This window comes from Clupea harengus, chromosome 15 (genome assembly GCF_900700415.2).
Source record: "Clupea harengus chromosome 15, Ch_v2.0.2, whole genome shotgun sequence".
Lineage (NCBI taxonomy): Eukaryota > Metazoa > Chordata > Actinopteri > Clupeiformes > Clupeidae > Clupea > Clupea harengus.
In genome coordinates this window covers 21590723-21612254 of record NC_045166.1, presented here as the reverse complement: position 1 = coordinate 21612254, position 21532 = coordinate 21590723, and the positions used below count along the sequence as shown (strand labels likewise).

General features: G+C 42.4%; 2 protein-coding genes and 1 long non-coding RNA gene across 5 annotated transcripts; 1 reads left to right on the top strand and 2 right to left on the bottom strand.

Annotated features, from left to right (window-relative positions):
- Positions 1-4655: 4655 nt before the first annotated feature.
- Positions 4656-12847, top strand: LOC105901387 (cytospin-A-like). 3 transcript variants are annotated; one of them, XM_031581922.1, is made up of 13 exons: positions 4656-4914; positions 5257-5397; positions 5942-5987; positions 6783-7202; positions 7506-7579; positions 8455-9014; positions 9434-9527; positions 9937-10030; positions 10281-10338; positions 10496-10592; positions 10798-10914; positions 11164-11223; positions 11334-12847. In XM_031581922.1, the coding sequence occupies exons 3-13, from the start codon at positions 5948-5950 to the stop codon at positions 11421-11423; spliced, it is 1704 nt and encodes a 567-aa protein (XP_031437782.1). In that variant the 5' UTR covers positions 4656-4914; positions 5257-5397; positions 5942-5947; the 3' UTR covers positions 11424-12847. The 3 variants fall into 3 exon arrangements, with proteins under 3 accessions (XP_031437782.1, XP_031437784.1, XP_012684279.2); XM_031581924.1 differs by lacking the exon at positions 5257-5397 and having other exon boundaries at positions 9937-10024; XM_012828825.2 differs by lacking the exon at positions 5257-5397.
- A 365-nt stretch (positions 12848-13212) lies between these two features.
- On the bottom strand, positions 13213-14295 carry LOC116223831. Its single transcript, XR_004165288.2, has 2 exons — positions 13669-14295; positions 13213-13584 (listed from the first exon to the last, which is right to left on the bottom strand). It is a non-coding gene; the product is annotated as an uncharacterized LOC116223831 (long non-coding RNA).
- Positions 14296-15651: 1356 nt separating this feature from the next.
- On the bottom strand, positions 15652-21303 carry grcc10 (gene rich cluster, C10 gene). Its single transcript, XM_012829428.3, has 4 exons — positions 21118-21303; positions 20374-20461; positions 20019-20195; positions 15652-16525 (listed from the first exon to the last, which is right to left on the bottom strand). Exons 2-4 carry the CDS (start codon positions 20423-20425, stop codon positions 16386-16388), a joined length of 369 nt encoding a protein of 122 aa, XP_012684882.1. The 5' UTR covers positions 20426-20461; positions 21118-21303; the 3' UTR covers positions 15652-16385.
- Between the last annotated feature and the right edge of the window lie 229 nt (positions 21304-21532).

Genomic DNA, 21532 nt, shown 5'->3' with positions numbered 1-21532 from the left:
GTTAAATTCGTTTTCAACAAACATGGCTGCCGCTGGAGAGCTGAAATGTATAGATTCGAGTCCATTTAGACGTTGACAGTGCATTCATTTTGAAAGAGGAACAGAGAAACGCGATCAAGGCATTTGTCAATCAAAAGATGTTTTTGCCTTCCTTCCTACGGGATCCGGTAAAAGTTTAATTTATCAGCTGGCCCTGGTCACATACTACGTTGCTCTGATTGGTTGTAGGTAACCAATTGAGCGAAGAGGCATCTTTTCTCCTGGTTCGGTTGAAACACGCCCCATAATCACAGCCCAATGGAGCAGTATCAGACTCATATTCTGACTAGAATTATGAGTATGACAACGTCAGGCTAGTAGGTTACTTCTGTAATAGGGCGTTCAGAGAAAGCAAATCGTCTGCAGTAGGTTCCTTGTTCAGAAAAATGTAGCTGAATTTTTGCACAAAATGGGAGCCTCTTTACTCGCGTTTCTTCTGGCTGCTTGCAGATATGCTCTTTGTAAAGAAACGCAAGTTTTTGATGGGAATATTGTTCATTTCGCCGTTGGAATCAATAAACTATTCGTCCTCACGGATAACCCACCTCAACTTCATCAGATGACCCTGAGCCTCACACTGCAAATGCTTAAACAAATTTCAAATTCAGCTGCAAACAACATGACTTTACTTCCTTTCATCAGTAACGGTACTCTGTTGACATGCGGATCTCTCCCTGGGGATCTCTGTGGATACTGTGAAGTTCTTGACCTGAATAACATCTCTAGAAGGATACACAGGGAACGTTTCACCATTGGGTCATACTCAAATATTGCTTTTTTACTGACCATGGAACGAACAAATACTTATTGGTGAACGCCAAGAACGGATTCGAATCAAAAGTCAAACTTCTGAGGCTTAATACTCGGGACACTAAAGGGGAAACCTTCCGAACCCTCCAAGGTGCGGCGTTTCAGTGTTGCGAAGGCAACGAATCCTGGGAGCTTCTGTCCTCTGCTCTTATTCCTGGAGGATCTCAGGTGCTTTGGGCAGGTGTCTTTCAGGACAACCCTGGAGATGCAATTTTTGACATCGGCCCATCGCAAACAGCCCCTGTTTCAAGGTTCTGCTTTAACAAAGATGAGTGTAACGAAGAAGATAAACGCCAAGTTAGAAAATATTAATGAGGAAAATATGTGATACTGTATTGAAATGTATGTGTCTGTGTTGTTTATTTCTGAATAATAATAATTTTACTAAACTTAAAGGAATCATATTACTGTGGTGAAGCAGTGAATGACCACATCCCTGTTTGTCAGTGTGTTATTGGCTCTTCTACAGTCTGATCTGGTCAAAGATTAAGTTCTCAAGCCATCTGATGTGGTGTTCAGGTCCAGCTCCATAACATCGGTCGCTGCCTTAAGGAGAAACTCCTGGATTGTTCTTTACTTTGGGACTGGAACTAGACTGCGGATCAAGGTGGATCTAGGTTTTGTAGGTTGTTGTTTTACAGTGGTTTTAAGTTGAATGCAATGCATCGCTATTTTTAATCTGAATTCACCTACACAGAGATACAATGGGCATTATTCTAGCCCAGCTTTTTTATTTTTTGTGTGTTTTTCAATGCTTCAAAAGAGTCTTTTTGATTTTAAAATGTCCTTCAAACAAATATGGCGATCTTTGCCTTCCAGCTTGTTGTAGATGCATTCCTCAAACCTGGCTGCCCAATTGTGCTGTACAGTTCAAATGAGGATCAACACATTTTACCCAGGATGCTCTTTACCTCAGTGCATCACACAGACATTTATATGGCTCTGGGAAACCAGGTGGGTCAGCTAAATAACAGTTCACCAGAGAACTGGGCTAAAACACCGTTTGTAAAGTGTGTGTGTCTGCTGTCCCACATGGTAATACCTGTTCTTACTCACTTGCTGAAACGTGTACATGAGAAATGGTAGCTTGGAAGGAAACTGAAAATGCTGTAAAAAGTCTCATGACCTTCTTCAGCCAGAACAGCACATCAGAATGCTCCTGTTAACATTTTGATCTGATAGAGTGAGTGCATATTTGTGTGTGTGTGTGTCTGTGTTGTCTGTGTCTGTGTGTGTGTGTTGTAGATGATAGGGGTCCCTGTGGCCCAGTGTGATGTCTGGCTGAATTTCAGAAAGTCTTAAATCGTTTTCCACACAGTCTCTGCCAGTATTTTATTTTCATGCTCGTCAGAGCTGAGAACCCACTCTCACATAAGTACGTCGTGGCAAAGGGCATCAAAGTCTTTTCACTGAGGTGCGTTGTTATGTCGCGTTTGACAATGTCTGTCACACTGAGTTTATTTGCACACAAAAAAGCTAGTAGCTTGGCTAGCAACAACTGTACTGCTGCTAACATCCTGATCCGATGTAGACTTGGAAGAGCAAACAACATGGGTTGCTGTCGCCGGCAGGTGCATCCTCGATTGTAGGCCTTCTACTAGTAGTAGCGGTTGGTGTCTCTCTGGACTAAAGGACCGGGGATGAACTATTTTTTCAACCATTTATCCATTTTCGTGCGGCAACCGGAATGAGTATGTTTTGACTAACCTACCTGTAGCTAGGAATGAGAATTGATAAGATTTGAACGATTCCGATTCCATAACGATTCTTGCTTATCGATTCGATTCCTTATCGATTATCTTATCGATTCTCTTATCGATTCTTTTTAGGCAAGGAAAAAACAAACAAGTTTATTTACACTAATTTTCTTTTATATAATATTCTCTGAATAGATGATGCACAGCATATACAGTATGTATGTATACATTTACATGTTTTAAATAACCAAAAACATAGCCCATGGTCCATAGCCCAAAGTACTCTCCAGCTGATCTTCCTCTCAACATTACCAGTTCATCCATTGCCCTTGCTTTGCTTGAGAAGTCCTTGCTGCAAAGCTAGCTAAGCAAAGCTAGTTACCATTTGCCTCCTCTGACAATGTCATACCCCATCTGCCTCCTCTCTAGCCATACCCCATGCTTTCCAACTGTCACCTAGCCCTGACTCCGCTCCCTCAATCTGTATCCGCCCAATGAGATCCCTATGCTCGAATGGGCGAATGGACCTTGTGCATGTTGATCCACTTCTCGAGGATTTCACTACCTCCCTGTTTTTACACTTTGAGCATTGTTCTTGACTACTGGATCCTTAGACTGTTACAAAAGTCATCTCCAGGCTGGCACATCTGAACTCCACCGCCAAGCTGGTCATTGGTAACTCAAAAATTCCTTTTCCATACAAAGCTACAGCACTTACACAACATGGCAACCCAAGCCATTTCCTAACTGCATTTTTCGTGACTCAAATTTCTCCACCTCTGAAATAGCAACTTCATACACACAGGCCACCTTATGTGTAACTGCATGCACCACAATTTCAGTTTACCAGGCACGAAGGTCTTATCAACAATAACGATAGCCTTAACAATTAATTCTCTAAGCTCTGAAACCTGTCCCCGGTCATACAATGTCAGAGTTTTATGATGTTCCTAATTGTATTTCTATGAGTCCAGAGTGGGCTGCATTGAAGTGATCCAGAAAAGCACCCACTGTCTTCCCTCTGGAGCCCCAGCGTGTGTGTCCCACGAGTGGGATGCCTCCTGTTTTTCTTTTGTCACTTGCCTTTGTTTCCTTGCTTCCTTGTGGTTGTTCTTGTAACACGTTCTTCCTTACGGCAGATGCATAAAGACACAGCAACGGTAGGTGCATAAGGACACTGCAACATTCTCAGTTGTAACCAATGGTGTTTCAGACGAGGGGGATGTCAGAACATCCATGTACTACCCAGATTGAGTGTGTGGCTTTGGCAATGTGTGAAATCTGCCCGGGTTGAAGCCCTCTGATGCATTGTACTCCACTATGCCCATTCATTGTGATGCCAAAATGTGTTTTATACAATTAATATACAGTATTTATACAATAATACTGTGTCATGGCATGACACTATAACTAGGTTTATGTTATGGTTAAATTTAGCCTACAGATTCCTCTGTAATTACCAAAGAACATACATCTCTGTTGTAATTAGGTCTAGGGTTAGCAATTAGGCCTACATTTTTTGTTTGTGACGAACAGCACAGGGACATAATGCTAATTATAACCGGGCACTGTAGCGGCTGGTGGTTGAAACAGAGCATGAAGCATAAAACTGTGAACCCAAGAAAACCACCACTGGGAAGCACTTTGAGAAGCAAAAATGTTATTTATTTAGTTTGTTTGTTTTAGGAGAAATTAAAAAGTTGTAAAAAGGTTCCTGTTTCAAAAGGGGGAAAAAAGAACCAACCCATATGAAATATCCCCAAATGTTTCAAATGCAATGAACAATATTTGTTTTTTTGTTTCTAATGTATATATATATATATATTTGAGATTATAAACTGCCCAACTGATTATAAACTGTCCAATAAACACTTCAACTTATAAAAATGAATTTGTTCTGTCCAACATTGGATACATCAGTCTTTACAGGGTTAAATTAAATATCTATAAATATATATCATTCTGTCTTTGTATATTTTTTAATACTGTTACCTTGTACCTTGTGCTTCTGCCAGAATGTTTCCCAAAACTCCCACTTTTCCCACGACCCTCCCACGGACACATACGCATAAATGAGAAGAGCGCAACTTGTCATTCTGTGCTCCTCCAGCAGGCAGAATGCGGTTTTAGCCATGTGTGGTCTGTTCATACAAATCATGCCATGTTTTTAGGCACACGTTGTGACGAAATTACGCATAAAACAGGCGCTAACGTGCTAGTACATGTGCCCCTGAGTTAGTCAATACGACATTAAGAGCGAGTTAGAGGTGTAATCTGTCCTGTGCACAGCGGACAAGAGCGAATTACAAGACTATGGGCGCACTCACACAACGTCGGGCGGAAAGGTGAAAGCTGCCCCCCATCAGAGGTGAGGACAGACTTTAAAATTAACTTGCATCAAGGAAGCGAAGGTGTGTGGTAGAACAAACGACTATTAACGTATGAGTAGACATGCATTTTTCTCTATGAAAAGATTGAATGGCATAATGTGTCACCACCCGCACGATTCAGTCTTCATGTCGTCTTAGTCTATAATGTTGGCTATACCTGCATTTAATCATCACGATCGGCAGCAGGATTTCTTAGCATGATCACCTGTACTGCATAGGCAAACTTGACGCTGCGGATGGGATGATCTGATACGTGAATACCAGACTAGAAATAGATCATAAATAATAATCCAAGACGGCACATCTGATCGCCTTCACAGGACGACAGTGAGTTTAACCTGAGTATACCATGGCAGCCGCATTCATAGAGCCTGGAGACGCAGTAAAAACCCTTGGTTGAGAAATTCGACTGCAGATACCGCAGTGCTGTGCTGCTTCCCTAATCTACCATATTTTGCACAGTAGGTTATAGACTTTTCATACATATATGTATATATATATACACCTATATACTAAAATATATTGAATAATGAGGAAATTAAATTGAGATCGTGTCCAGTCTAAGTACCATCGACCGTGGTGTATCTGTTAGAGAGGCGTGTTATGATGTAGCCTGAATAAACAAGTGAGGTCTGTGAATGGAAGACGGCATTAACATATTTTTTATAGAAGTTAAACGTTAAAGCTTATAAGGCTGCTATCTCTCCTAAAGGTATGCATAGTATTTATTAGTTTCTTGCATCAGAATTATTAATATTAACACAGCTGTTAGATTATGTAAGGTATCTGTTTTTGCTGACCCTTTCTTTCAGAACTCCTGTGCCCCCCTAAGTTATGTATTGTTTACCATCATCACTGTTTGTGTGCAAATAGTTGTCAAAGACCTCGAGTATGTGAAATCTTTTAAAGAGACACATTTGTGTGTTTGTGCGTGCGTGTGCGTGTTTAGAACAGCGGAGCGCCAGACAAGAAGAACCCAGTTGACCCATAGCATTTTTTTTGCAGGGACTCATGGGTAATCTTGCTGGAAAGGATGGCTTTGGCCCCTCAGGTAACTAAAACAACTTGTCCTCATGTGTGGTATGTGTATGTATAAATGTACACATACAGTACACACAAACTGAGAATGTGTTTTTTATGAGAGTGCAGCAGATTCTCTTTGCTCAGGAAACCAGAGGAGATTCTCTGCACATTACAGCTCTCTCTGTATCCTGTATACCAGCTGTCTATAGTCACATCGTCAGAGGAGGAGACTGCACACAGACCACTGGGAGATTCTGTCTTTTTTCAGTATACCAGTGGAGCTTCTGTGTGTTTACATCTCTAAGGGAGATACTTTGTATTGAGCAGGAGGGACGCTAGGAGAGACTCTGTCACTCACAGACTGGCCACTGCAGTAGCTCCTTCTCTGCCAGTCAAACGATGACTCAGCAAACTCCTGCAGCTTTAAACAGGACAGGGAGCTAGCCTAAAGAGATGCTTTGAAAAAAAGAGGTGTGTATGAGAGAGAAGGAGATAAGATTGTACGTAAACAGTTATTTGGAGCGCTGTGTGTTTATCAACTATGGTGTTTGTTTAGCTGACAGTATACAGCGAGGGTGAGAGAGTGCTTATGTCACTGGCAGAGCTTTCTTGGTATCAGGAAGGTGAGGTAAGTAGTTCAGGGGACAGGCTTTAAGGTCGTAAGATGCTAAGGTACCCTGCATGTTTGGCCTCTAAACAGCTAGAATGCTACAGCCCCAGTGGTATCTCTCCCGCAGTTGTATCTCTTTCTTTCCGTCTCTGCTGTCACCTTCTTAGTATCTCTCTGTGTCCGATAGGTCAGCCTGTATCATCTCTGTTCCAGGATCACACTTTGACTTCTTCCAGACCCCTCCCTCCTCCCCTAGTGTGCCAGACCTCCAGGGGATGCCACTCCCATCGTCCTCCGCTCCACCATCACCCTCAGAGACTGCGTCCGAGGTCGCCCCAGCGACAGCCTCCCTGAGCCAGACGGAGGATGCCCCACTGGCTGAGACTGCAGCCGAGGTGGAGGGTGTTCCCTGTATTGAAGGGGCTGAGGGGAGGAGCCTGGGGGCTGCGTCCGGGTGTGTCACTGGTGGGCCTCTGCAAGGAGTGGTCACTGGTAACATGGCAATAATGGGTGGGGACATGCAGGGTGTGGTTACAGAGGGTGTTGCTATGACACTGCTGCAGCAGTTGCTGGAGCAACACAGGGCAGTGGCTGGACTCTGCACAGGGCAAGATGGAGTAGCAGAGGTGCTGGGTAAGGCTCTTTGCTTGCTTCACTCTTCCAGTTTCATCTCCGTCACTAACACAGACATATACGCATACAGACAATATAGAGGACACCGGAGCTAAAGTGAAGTGTTTAGGAGATGTTATCACAAGGGACTGCTATGTTTATGTGTGTCTCATATGTGTGCCTGTTTCTGTGTATATAACTTTACTTATGTGGGTGTGAGTACCTGTGCATTTGTGTGTGTGTGTGTGTGTGTGTGTGTGTGTGTGTGTGTGTGTGTGTGTGTGTGTGTGTGTGTGTGTGTGTGTGTGTGTGTGTGTTAATCAGGTGTGCTAAAGAGACTGGTGGTGGAGAGGGCCCAGTTCATAGAGGAGGTTCAGAGCCTAAAGAATACACTAGAGGTCAGAGGTCATTCTCCATTTCACCACCACAGCATAATGCTCACACACACACACACACACACACACACGCACACACACAGGGAGAGAGCACATTACTTACCCACGTACAAGCACTGTGATAAACTCACAGGTTACAGTGATGAAGCACACTGTTGGAGTCTTTAGTAAACCAGTTTATCAAAGCTGACTTTCTGAATGCACACATTTGAGGAGAATGTGTGGTGGCTGGGAGGTGGTTTGGCTGTTGCTACCCAGCTATCCATACAAACACCTACACAAACATCCATACGTCAGTCAATCATGAATATCACCATTCAGCATAGGCTTAAACTAATGCCACTGCAGGAACATGCACACACACACGTGCACACACACACACACACAAGCTGAAACACAAAACACCAGGCCCACAATGGGTGAGACAGGAGTATTGATTTCTTGTCTGACGTGTGTATTTGCATTTACTGCTAATGGAAAATCACCCCTGTCTCTGACATCTAGCTGGAAGACTTAACTAAAATGCCGTTAAACCAAAGACAACCTGACATTGACCATTAAAGGAGCAATCTGCAATTCTAATTCAATACACTTTTTTGTCAAATTCAGCAAATTGCTCTTCTCGTCCTCTAGCTGTCCTTTCAGAGTGTGTGCTCAAAAACACAGGTGTTCGTACACAGTCCTGGCTTGTTCGTACAGTCTTAGTCAGTAACTTGATGTGACCGTGATCCAGTGTTAATTAGTGTAGTGTTATGTTGTAAGTATAATTGTTTGTACATCTATATAACTTTATATTTTGACCAAGGGTTTTAGAACAGGTACTACAGTTTTATTGCAGTATATCATGCATACCACAACCTTGTGTTTGTCCCATGCAGTCAGAGAGGACCGAGTGGCTGCAGTTCCAGTCTGACCTGCAGGTGGCGGTAGCAGTGGCCGACCGGCTGCGCATGGAGGCAGAGGAGGGCGCGAGGGCGCTGCGCTTCAGCCAGCAGGCGGAAGTAGAGCGCCTGGAGGCCACACAGGCCCTGCTGCAGCAGGCAGAGAGCAACCTGGAGACTCTAAGGGCCCAGTACACAGAGGCCTGCCAGAGGCTGGAGCAGGAGCAGCTCAAGGCCCAGAGCAGACCGCTACAGCTGGACCAGAGCACTCAGACAAACACAGAAGGCAGGACATCCAGGATACCTATGCAAGATTCTGGAAGTGGACGGACAAGTGGAAGAGGTAAAGCAGAAGAGGAGGGAGACGGAGAGAGAGGCGGTAAAAAGACCAGTGAAGAGCTTGAGTTGAGAAACAAGAGGAAGTCAGGGGAGGGGTCATTGGGTGAAGGAGAGGCTAGGGCATTTGGGAGTGGAGTAATTGATTTTGAAAGGAGGACTCTGCCAGGGTTTGGACTGAGGGATCCTCGGAAGATTGTCATGCTGTCAGAGAGGTCCAGGTGAGCCTGATGAAAAGTCTAATCTGCAGTTTTCCTGCAAAATATTTCACATTAATATTGTTCTTAATATTCACAGTTATGATTTGTTATCCCTCAAGACAAGTGTGACAAATTATTATATTCTATCCTCTAATGAACTTGCAAACATCATCATACCTTCTCCTGTAATGTGTCAGCCTTTGGATCAAGCAAATATGGAGGATACATGGAGACCCATTCAAGTATCTGTCAAAAATACTGCAGGTTTAGTCTGTTTTGGGCAGTTTCTGTGTCTTTTTTGTTTGTTATCTCCATGTAACGGTGATAGTAGTTCACTTAACTCTTAGTTGCAACTCTGTTTAGTTGTAGTCCAGGCTCAGTGAGTTCATTAATATTTGAGAGGCAGACGTGATCTTCCACCCACGTTGCATCCCATGCAGGAGTCTCTCTCGGCTGCCTCTTCCATCGGATCCTCCCCCTGGCCTGAGTGGTGTCTCCCAAACATCATCGGATGTGGTGGGACCTGCTAGCCTGGTAAAGCAGTATATGTGTGTGTGTGTGTGTGTGTGTGTGTGTGTGTGTGTGTGTGTGTGTGTGTGTGTGTGTGTGTGTGTGTGTGTGTGTGTGTGTGTGTGATTAGTGTGAAAAATGAATGTTTGACTGGGAGAAAGACTTATCTTGGCCTGTATAGTTTAATAGTAAATAACAAACTCCTTTCAGGGGTTTTCACAAAACATTTGTAACAGCTTTGGCAGACTCAGATACACAAGTTGTTCTCTGTAACCTGGCATTACTGAATGCTGGGAAGAAGGTTTTTGTTTGTCAAAACGGCATTTCTACTCTCGTCATTTATGGCAGTGAAAGTAAACCATGTTCCTCTCCCTAAACAGTTTTAATTAAGTTTTGGTCCGTTCTCACAACTGTGGTGGGTCTCTGTCCTCAGAGTCAAGACCCAGGGAGAGATGTGGGGGGAGGGAGGAGACTGGACCTACCCCTACAACGCCAAGACAGCTGGTCCAGTTTTTACACAAGTGTGTGTATGTGTGTTTTTCTTGATTACATGACCAACTAAAAAGAGTGCATAACTGAATGTGGCAGTGTGTTTTTGATAGCTTGTGTATGTGTATTTTTGCTTGTAAGAGACATTGCATATTTTTATTTGTCTGTTTGAATGATTTCTGCGCGTATTTGATGTAGTGCTTCAACAATTAGTTTGGAGTCTGAGGTTACCAAAACCATCACCAAACACTTTACAAATTGTTTCCTATTTGCGTGTGCATCTCACAGGTAAACAGGATGATGACCAAAGCACTGATGTGTCATCAGTGATCGTCGGTAAAATCAGGTGAGGCTGCTAAGCATCTGCTGACAAACACGCACACATACACTTCCACTTCCTGTGCTCTATGTCGTGGGAGCAACCGCTCTGTCCCTCTCGCTCCATCGCTGTTCTCCACAAAATGTCTCTTTCACTCTTTCCTTACTCTGCTCACCCACCTAAGGCCTGAGGATAGCTTCAGTATGCTGTTGCGTCGTCATGGCGGCTCCAGAAGGAACTCTCTCCTACGCTGGTGTCAGAGGCGAACAAAGGGCTACAAGGTCAGCTTCCGGCTCTGATTGACCTTTAAACTATTCACATTTTCACCCCATATCTCCATGAAGAGGTTATTAAATAGCCTACTAATAGTCAGATTGTATAATAGATTATATTGTTTGATCTTATTGTGTGCATTAATGTACAGAGTTGAATAGTTGCTTGTTAACTGCTGTAATTGTTAAAAAGTGTGTGGGTTTCTGTCGGCAGAACATCGACATCACAAACTTCAGCACCAGTTGGGAGGATGGTTTAGCCTTCTGTGCGGTCTACCACACCTACCTGCCTACACACATACCTTACAGCACACTAAACCCGGATAATAAGGTACGCACACTCACACATACATCACATATGTCTAGGGAAATAGGCACATTTCATACAGCACTCTAACCTCAATTTATCTTAAAATGGTATATACACAATCAACATATATAATCTCTAAAACAAATACTATAGTCCCTAAGGATTAGCTATGGTGAAGCACTATCTACGTAATATGTAAATGAGATATATATAAAGACATATAAATAGCTATATTTATATCTGTATCTGTATTCACTGTATCTGCTTTAGAGGGAAAATCTAGATCTGGCATTTAGGACTGGAGAGAGTGTGGGAGTAACAGCTACACTGGTGAGATAGACTGTACATACCTTAACATATTTCATAATGTCCTCTGTTTGGAACATTCTGTATTTTTTTATTTATTAATTTGTTTGTATGTTTGTATGTCCGTTTACCAGACAGTAGAAGAGATGCTGAGCGCGGGGGGACCAGACTGGCAGAGAGTTCTTGAATATGTGGAGAGTATGTTCCGTCACTTTGAGATGTGAGGCGATGAACATGCTCTCGAATCACTTCACATCCCCTGACTGGGGTGTCTTAAGCCAGTCACTTTTCTGTTATTTCATTCTTTTCTCGAAGACAGTGGTTCCCAAATTGTAGGGCGGGCCCCCCTGTGGAGTTACACCGGCGAAAAAACTTAACGAGAACCCTAAACAATAAACTATTACAAACCAAGTATGGCAGTGATCTCTCAGCATAGTAACCTGTAACTAACTGAAGAGTTTATAGCCTACTTCGTATTTATACAATATGGTCAGGGTTACTAGCTAGCCTACATTGTATTATAATACAATGGACATGGGCCTAACATGAACTGATCCAAAGAAAGGAACGATGCATAGCCAGTCTATATTTACAAAAAGAGCTCTGATCCAATCAAATAAAAAAATGTCAAAGGTACCGTCCGCGTTTCGGTTTCATGAAAGGTTGTTGATATTTAGGCTCAACAGCAAGTCAACTTACACCGCTCCCTGGCTTGAATTGTTTATGGCTTGGTCCAAGCCACTACGTTTGTTTCCCATGTAGAGAGCCAGGACTGTGTATAAACACTAATCAGACAGCTAGGACTGTGAGGAGCAATTTGCTGAATTTGACTAAAAGTGTATGGGATTAGAATCATGAACTGTTCCTTTAACTGATAAAATATTTAAGTTTGACTGGTTGCTGAAATGAAATTGAAAATGTTAAAATGTAGAAACAATTAGAAAAGAAAAGCTATGCAACACCTTTTTTTTTATTAAAGAAGACAGGTAATAGGTCATCTGAGTCTCTCAATCTTTGCACCGTGGTATTGGGGGTGCAGTGGGGCCTGCCATGTAAAGTTTGGGAACCACTGCTCTAAGTAAAGGAAAATTATGTTGATGTTTCGTGGCACTTTGAAGCAGCCTGCTGGCCCTGTATGGGAACTGTTTACTGTTGACCAGTTACACAGCAAGGATTCTTGTTCTGAAGTCTGAGACTCATCGAGTAAAAGTTACTCTGCTCAACAGAACTATAACAAAGATGTTTCCTGAAGGCACTTTATATTGATGCACTGTGATGGTTCTCCATTTGTAAATAGTCCAAGGAAATGTGAGTTCTTGAAGTTATTTTGTCACTGTGGACAGAGAAACATTTCACACAACCAACACACAACACCATATTCCTTCTAATGATTAGAGAGAAAGACAATCAGGATCCTCAGAAGAAAAGAGAAGGAAAAAAAAACATTCACTGTCTCCTTGAAACCTTTTTTCATACACAATCTCTGATTTGGAGCCATATATGACCATATAGTATTATATGCCATTTTAACGCCTTATTTTTTTTATCATTTGTGAAAAACTATTATTCCAAGTCATGGCACAAGGCATTATACTCTGTCATGCAGCCATATTATAGTGCTGCTTGGAAATAAATAATAACAAAGTGATATCTGTGTGTTTGTAATGCAACATTCTGTAATGTATAACTGGGTCTAAACTAATGACTGTAAAAACAGTACAGTCATTGCCCTAAAACACTACACTAAACACTAAACATATAGGGGGTATCTGGGTATTCTATGGAGACTCTGTATTTAACTATCAACTTTCAGGACTTGCTGGCCAGATGTGACATTATATTTTACATAAAAAATAAAGTAAGGCTCATTAAAACTGTAACAGATTGCAAGGCACTGAGCCAGTAAGTGGTATGTAGCCATGCATGTTTTAGTGTTTTCCTTCATTTTTTTGATCAAATTATATGTCAAATCTTTTGAGGATAGAGCTTTCTTTTTGAGTCATTTCAAAATTATACAGTGCAGATTTAGTTTTATTAACAGCCATTTGCCTTGAGTTCATTATTACATCATCAAACCTTCATTCATAACAGGCAAATCCACTGAACAGTCAAACCGTCGGTTTTCAAGTTACATAGATACTTAAAGGTTTTTAGTACATTATACCCTATGTTCCAACATAATCAGACCCACGTCTTCACATATCAGTACAGGTAAAGGGAGTACAAATCACATATTTGTGATCGTATTGCTTACATTGTTACCAAAACCTGTTGAATAGACCTAAAGATGAATAAAATAGCAGACTATCTGAATATATTTGGTAACCTATTTATATAACAAATATGTGTGAATCCGTCATCTTCGTCACACCAAATGGGATTTATCTGTGAATTACAAAAAATGGGATGTATTACTTTCTGTTAACACTTTTTACGTTGCCTATGCCTAAGAAAAGATAAGCTACTCACAGCTCTCGTCGAAGTGTCTGCGTTCGATGATACGGGCACGAGGAGTGCGTTTCATCCAGCTGGTTCTCTCCACTGTCGGAACTGTTTGCTGGGCTCCAAGATCGCGGGTGTTCTGAAGATGACAAACGAAGTGCCTTTTCTCGGGTCGTTGCCAGAATTCGCTGCCAGCCTCAATTCGACACCAATTCTCTCTCCGCACGTTTAAGGCACACAGTGCATCGGTTTTTGACTTTGCCATGGCCATAGCCATAAAAATGAAAAAAAAAAAAAAAAAACACTATCGGTTGCCTACCCTCCAAATGCAGCTAGGCTGGGTCAGTTCAGAAACCTGAGAATGTGCGTCCGTAGCAACACGACAAGGCCTACAAGACATCCATACCTCAATCACGTGACTAAAATGTGACCAATAAATACTAGCATTGTGATATCACATGACATCATTGGTTCTCCGAATATTGGCACAATGGGGCATATCTATCGGTAGTGTTCCCAACTTTTGCAAAACTGATCCATGACTTTTCAAGCACCCATGGCCTTATTATTGAATGAAATTTGAACAACCGTTTCATCCCTTTTCTAATAGGTATAATTATAGGCTATGTCAGTTCAAGTGGAAACTGCATAACCCTGCAGAAATTTGCACAACAAAATTACCAATGGAACAGTATGATAACACAATTAATTTAGTTCGACCTATGCTACTGGAATTTCCTTGTTTTTGAAAGGAAAGCACACTTTTTCTATTCAAATAACCTAAAATTGATCAGAAATATAGTGTACACATGAATAATATTGTAAACGCCTATTGCAGGTTGAAATGGCTAATTTCGAATGGAATATCTACGAAGGTGTACAAGGTCCATTTTTTGCCGACTTTACTGTTTTGTCTTTAATGGCACATTATGTTTGCTAATCCAAAATTGTTCAGAAGGCTAATTGGAAAACCTTTTTGCAATGATGTTTGTGCATCTGAAGAGTGATAACTTCCAAATGTTTGCATCACATCTTTCACAGAACACAATGGCTTTAACCAGAGTAGAAAGAGAAGCGAGAGGCCCCCGGTGCACAACTGTGTAGGTGGAGAAAAACACCAGTATCTCTTGTTTGAGAAACAGATACCTTACAGGTCCTCAGCTGGCAGCTTTACATCGTCTCATTGCCAGCAGTGGAGAGGCTCTGGAATGTTGGCCTTCTAGGCAGAGTTTCAAAGAAAAAGCCATACATGAGACTGGCCAATGAAAGGAGAAAGACAAAAATGGGCAAAAGGATTGGTTCCACATTTCTAACCAATTGAAGCCACTGAAGCTATTCAGGTTTATTTTACATTTAACCGAGAAATTGGTAATACACATATTTTAATATATGTACTATGACTATTAGCAACTAATAAATGTCATATGTCAGATGCTAGATTGAAACAACAATTTTCCTTGGTAATGAACACTTACATTATTCAATAACTAAGTTAGATAGTAAGGTTCTAATGTGCCATGTTAGAACACTCTCCTGTCCGTCCCTGACCAGACGGACGGTTCACTAGGTCCCCGGGAGCTGAAAAGCTGCCCACTGCTCCTGGGGGGTTCTGGAGAAAGGACAGTCCGGGATGGGGAAAAGGCAGAGATTACATTCACAGCGACTTCAGGCCTGCGTGTGTGTCCTGTGTCGCCTCCATATCCACGTGTGTGTTGCAGTGTGTCACTTGTGCAATAAAAAACTGACGTAAGTCAGCCTTGTTTGCTTGTTGTGTATATCGTATATATATATATGAGCAAAAAGTATGTAAATTGAAGACTAGGATGGTAGCACAGATTATTACGTTGCTTTATCTTGTCAACATGTCGGTGAACTTCAAGGCAAAAATAAATTGTGTTGAGTAACAATGGGTGGAATATCACTAGTCACTAAAGCAGGTTAATTACCAGTCGGTCTAATCAACAATGTCCAGCCACTTTGGTTAACGATGAAGTTTACGGGACCATGTCGTTACCATTATACATTTATTAAGCAATAATAACAACCATGATCCATCTTTTAATTTTCAAAAATGCTAGTTGTCTACTAGAAATGTAAAAGATGAGAAAGAAATACACTTTTCAAAACATACAGGCAAATTGGCTGATTTTGGCCTTCATACTTCTCCATGGTGTTCCATAGGAATTCTGGGGCTATCCCTGTCAGTGTGAATAAACTGGGTGTGTATGTTTATGTTCCAGAAAAGATAGTGAGAGAATGTATGTGTTGTGTTTCTTCCACAGATAGAAAAAGTAAGATGCACATTACTAAAAATGTGTTAAAATGTCAGTATTGTTAGTGTGTGTATGCGTTTTTAATGTTGAGGGCGAAAGGGGGTGAGAGCTAAAAGTAAGGTCCGTCATGCGATATAGAAATGGGTGCCTAATTGAGTAATCTTTTGACATTAGTTATATGGTACAAAACAATGACACATTCTGAAACACCCTCATCAATAAACACCTATATTTCCAAAGTGCATTGGTTTACATGTTGGCGAAAAGGCCAGTGGTGCTTCAATGATATTTAACTCAAGACAAATGCCATGGGAATGTTATAGAAAATGCAGTGGGATCCCATTAGACAAAAAAAATGAGCCTTTTTGTAACAGAAAAAAATGCTCCTGGCACTTTTCCCAATTTCAGTTTTTTTTTTTTCAGAATGACCATAGTAAAGTCATGTGGCTTCCTCGTTGATCATTGGTAAGCCTAGGAGGCTGGAATACCTCCTCCAATGGGAGGTGTAGAAAGAGGTGGTAGAAGGAGGGACTTGAGCTTGATGGACATGGCTGCAATTTCTGGGTCCTGTGTTTCATACATCTTCACCAGCCTGGCAAATTTAAGGACACCTAGAAAAAAAAAAAAGACATATTATTATTATTATTGTGAAAGAACAGCAAAGGACACAAAATGTTTACAGGCCTTAATCTTTCTACATGATGCAAATCAACTACAAAACACTGGTACATATTCTAAGTTTCTATTTTCTTAAAATTCTAAAGACACTAACGATGAAAGCTGCAGCAATCCATGAATATCGTTCGACTTTAAGAAACTTTTTTACATTTTTTTTAACTGAGTCATTTTGTGACACTGAGTAAGGAGCACTGAGGTATAACAAACAGCAATTTGAGTAACATTTGAAAATAACAGATAACACTAAAATGTAAATGTAAACAGTAAAATTGACAGATCATACAGATGGCACACCTGCGCACACACACATCCATGTGTCATCAGAAGGTACTCAAATCACACCTAAATACAGTGATCATGAGTGCCACAGAGTCAACATTATTATTAGCTTTATACACCAAGCTGTCAGGAAGCTAAATTCTCTCCCCGGCCCCCAGCCATATCCGACAGTCTGATACGAGGCTGAAATCCCCCCCCCCCCCCCACCCCCCCTACAATAACTCAGGACTCTGCAACAAAACTGTCCCTTGCACTTTTATCACTTTACCACGTACTGTTATACTTGCACTGCCAATGTAACAAATACATCTCACAGGATGTCTTTTTGCTGCCTTTTTTTTGCACTACCATAACCTCACTTTAAAGTAAACTTATGCTGCTGTACATGTATCTGAATGTTTATAACTATATGTATATGTATATCTATATGTCTTGTCTTATCTGTTGTTGTGCGTGTGCACTTATATGTTTCACCGTGGGAGAGTGGGAAACGTTTTTTTCGATTCCTTTGTATGTCTTAACATGCAAAGTAATTGACAATAAAGCTACTTTGACTTTGAACATAATACAGATAACACATAGGTAAGTCCAGCCTCGATAACACGGACAGATAACACAGAATTATAAAACACGGGACGAGATGTTAAAACTGTCCATTGTGCCAATAGATGGTATGCACTCACATGAGATTTACCATGATGTTGACAGAGTGGCATGGGAAGTTTAATTCTTAGACTGGGTTAAGATGTCAATTTTGGGACCCATCCTCAGTAGTGTGCCTTCGAATCAGTAGGTGTTTCGGCCTTTAATCACTAAACACTCTCATCAAAGGTGGCCAGCTAAAGGGTGATCAAGCCTTAGCTTGTGTCCCATGCCCAATTAAGATTTCCTATGGGACTATGCAAGGCAGGGGCGTCCTCTTCCCTGAGCCAGCCCTAAAGCTGAACGCATACCTCATATGCCCTCCTCAAGTTGGAGGGATCTGAATTGGGTTCTCAGGTGGGGGTGGGGGGTCATGAAGTTATAGCCCAGCAAGGGTCCTTCCGTTTGATCCAGATCCACTGGCTGCCTCTTTCAGCTGCTTGAGACACTGCTCTGACGGTCTGCCGCAGAGCCTGTCCATAGATTCCAAGCTCTTTTAGCAACCTGATGGTGGAAGAAGCCACGAATCCTCTGCATCCCACTTCAACTGGCCAGACTTTTGCATTCCTGAGTTGCGTCTGCTGCCAACTCTGTGTAACGCAGTTTTTTACACTCGTAGGCCTCTTTAACAGAGTTTTCCCACAGGACTGTGAGCTCTATGATGTACACAGCCTTTCGTGACGGGGACCAGAGTACCATGTCTGGCCTAAGGTTGGTAGAAGCAATCTCAGGTGGAAAAATGAGTTGCTGGCCAATATCGACAAGCATCTTCCAGTCCCGGGCCATGGCTAAGTGTCCATTTTCTGGCTTCGTAGGAGGATGCTTGGGCCTTTTCTGTCCCTCCCGGATGAATGTTGTTGTTTTAACGGGATTGCTTGTTTTTGGATGTTGTGAATTGGTTGCACTCCTCTTGATCTCAAGTGCTGCAGCCAAGCTCTTGAGGACCTGATTGTGCCTCCAGGTGTAGCGGCCTTGTGAGAGGCTGGTCTTGCAACCTGTCATTACATGCCTGAGAGTCGCTGGAGCTGGGCAGAGGGGGCAGGTCGGGTCCTCGCCATACCATTGATGTAGGTTTTTTGGTGATGGAAGCACATCATAAACAGCTCTTATGATGAAGCTGATGTTGCTTGCCTCCATTTGCCAAAGCTCACTCCAGTTGATCTTTCTCCTCTCCAGGCCTTCCCACCGCGTCCATTGCCCTTGTTTAGCAAGAGAGACAGCCTTTGCACTTCTTGCAGTCTCCTCCTGTCTGCGCACCTCCTCGACCACCAGCTTCCTGCGTTCCGATGTTGTTGCCTTATGGAATGTTGGTTTGCTTGCTGCCAGGCAAAAGCCTCCTCTTCCATGCTGGATATTCCCCACAATGTCTTGGTGTCTCAGGGCTGATGTTGCTTGCTGCACAGCCTTGGATGATGTCCATTTCCGTCCAGTTTGTAGGGGAGGTACAGCCTTGCTAATGGTCTGGTCTTTGGAGTCCTTCAATGTCATCTGAAGTCTTACTTTAGAGCACTTGTACTCCGTTAGACTTGTAAGAGGTAGTTCAAGGACCCCTTTGCCATAGAGGCCGATGTTACTCAGACATCGTGGGACGCCCAGCCATTTCTTCACGTATGAGGTAATGGTTCGCTCCATCTTCTCCACTGTTGTTATTGGGACCTCATAGACGGTGAGTGACCACATTATCCGGGGGAGAAGTCCAAACTGTAGGCACCAAAGTTTGAGCTTCCCAGGCAGTAGGGTCTTGTTGATGTTCTCAAGACCGTCGGCAATGTCCTGCCTTATTTGCTGCACTTGATCTTTATCCCGGAGGCTTTCGTTGTACCATCTACCCAGGCTCTTGACGGGTTGCTCAGACACCGTTGGTATCGGGTCATCTCCAATGCAGAACCTCACATCTTTAAGTTGTCCCTTGACTATAGAGATGCTTCGAGATTTGCTTGGCTTGATTTTCATCCGGGCCCACTTGATGTTATCCTGCAGTTTTGCAAGTAGCCGCCTGGTGCATGCTGCAGTGGTGGTCAGTGTAGTCATGTCATCCATGTATGTTCGGATAGGTGGGAGACGGAGCCCTTCCTTAGTTCTCTCACCGCCGACCACCCATCTCGATGCCCTGATGATGACTTCCATGGCCATAGTGAAGGCCAGAGGCGAAATTGTACAGCCTGCCATTATGCCTACTTCCAAGCGCTGCCATGTTGTTGTGAAGTCATGTGTTGTGAAGCACAGTTGCAGGTCTTGGAAATAGGCCTTTACCAGTGTAGTGATGGGTTTTGGTACGTGGAAAAAGTTGAAGGATTCCCAGAGGAGTTCATGGGGAACTGAGCTGAGCTTACATAGGTAAGTCCAGCCTCGATAACATGGACAGATAACACATAGGTAAGTCCAGCCTCGATAACGTGGACAGATAACACATAGGTAAGTCCAGCCTCCATAACACGGACAGATAACACATAGGTAAGTCCAGCCTCGATAACACAGACAGATAACACATCTGACTTTCCTTACCTTCGCCCTCGTTGTTGAAGCCGTAAGCCTTGATGACCTCCTGCTGGATCTGCGTGGCCACGGGAAGAACCAGCTGTAACATCTTGCCCATGTCGTTGCAGGCGCTCTCCCTGGCCTCCTCCATCCGCGCTGCGTTCTCTGGCACAGAGAAGGCCTGGATCACCTCGCTCAGCACCACTGCATGGGCATGTGCGCACAAACACACACGCACAAACATGCGCACACACACACACACACACACACACACACACATACATACAAATGCATCACACACAGATCCCACCTGTCTCAGTTAAATTATTTTTTATGAAAATGTAAATGAATCAAATGTGATGACTGATTGGTGTGGCTCTACCTCGGGCCTGTTCCACTGTGAGTGTGGGTTGCTGCGCAGGGGCGGATGCCATTTTGGCTCTGTTGAACACCGCTGGGTAGTAAAGGACCTATTGAATACCAAACATTATATGCATTACCATCAGACCACTGACTCAGTGTTCCTTCAGGTTCAGTTCTCTTGATGATGATAACATAAAAAATGTCAGAGGTTTAAAATTGTGTAGTCCATTACATGGTCATAAGAAACAAAATTCCAGGGATGAGAAAACAGCAGCTCTTTAAAAAAAAAGAGCCTATAGCCAAAAACGCCTATCAAATTTGCTTGTCATGTTAACAAAAAGTCCATTCTGCGGTCATGTATCCTTCAGCATCTCTTGAACTAAGATTATAACAGTGACATTCTTATATCACCACCTGTACAAACAAGACAAGAAAATGTTTAAACTAAAATGTTCATATTAGTTTAATTTCGAGCAAATAACCCTGATGCTAGTGATGTCACATCCCTCCAGGTGAGTTTATTAGTATTGTAGCGTGCTTTCGTCACACTATCCTTAAAGTTTCAACGTTCTGACTGAGTGTTGGTACGAATGAATTAACTATTTTGGTATGACAGTTCACAAGCATAGACTACTTAGTGCAATGCATTTTTAAATGCTACGGAAAATCAAAATAGACAAGCTACACTATAAATCGCTAAATGACGTCCGTCCGACCAACAGGGGTGCGTTCACAAATCTCGATGATGAACGCTAAAGCTTACCTAAAATCAGGCCTCCGTAGATCTGACTTTCCTACTCGTTGGATCAGCCAAATCACTTACAGCACAAAGTTCAGCTTCATGGAATATAGAATGTTTAACTGTATTTGATATGCAATAAAAACCCAAGAAGAAATGTCATGAGTGCCCACCTATCTTTTTCGAGGCTATACGAAACACACTGTCAACTTCCGGCACAGGATGCCGGATTATTGTATCATAATAAAAGTCATTTTTGGAATTTGAAGAACTAATCACTGTCTCTGATTGATTTAACTAGTATATAAAATACATTTAATATCAGTGTTTATTTAATATATGTATGTATTAATTATATGTGATATCTGTGTCTATATATACCTCTCTATACCGTCAAATCCAGGGAATAGAGGGAATTTGCACGACAAATGCACGTCCT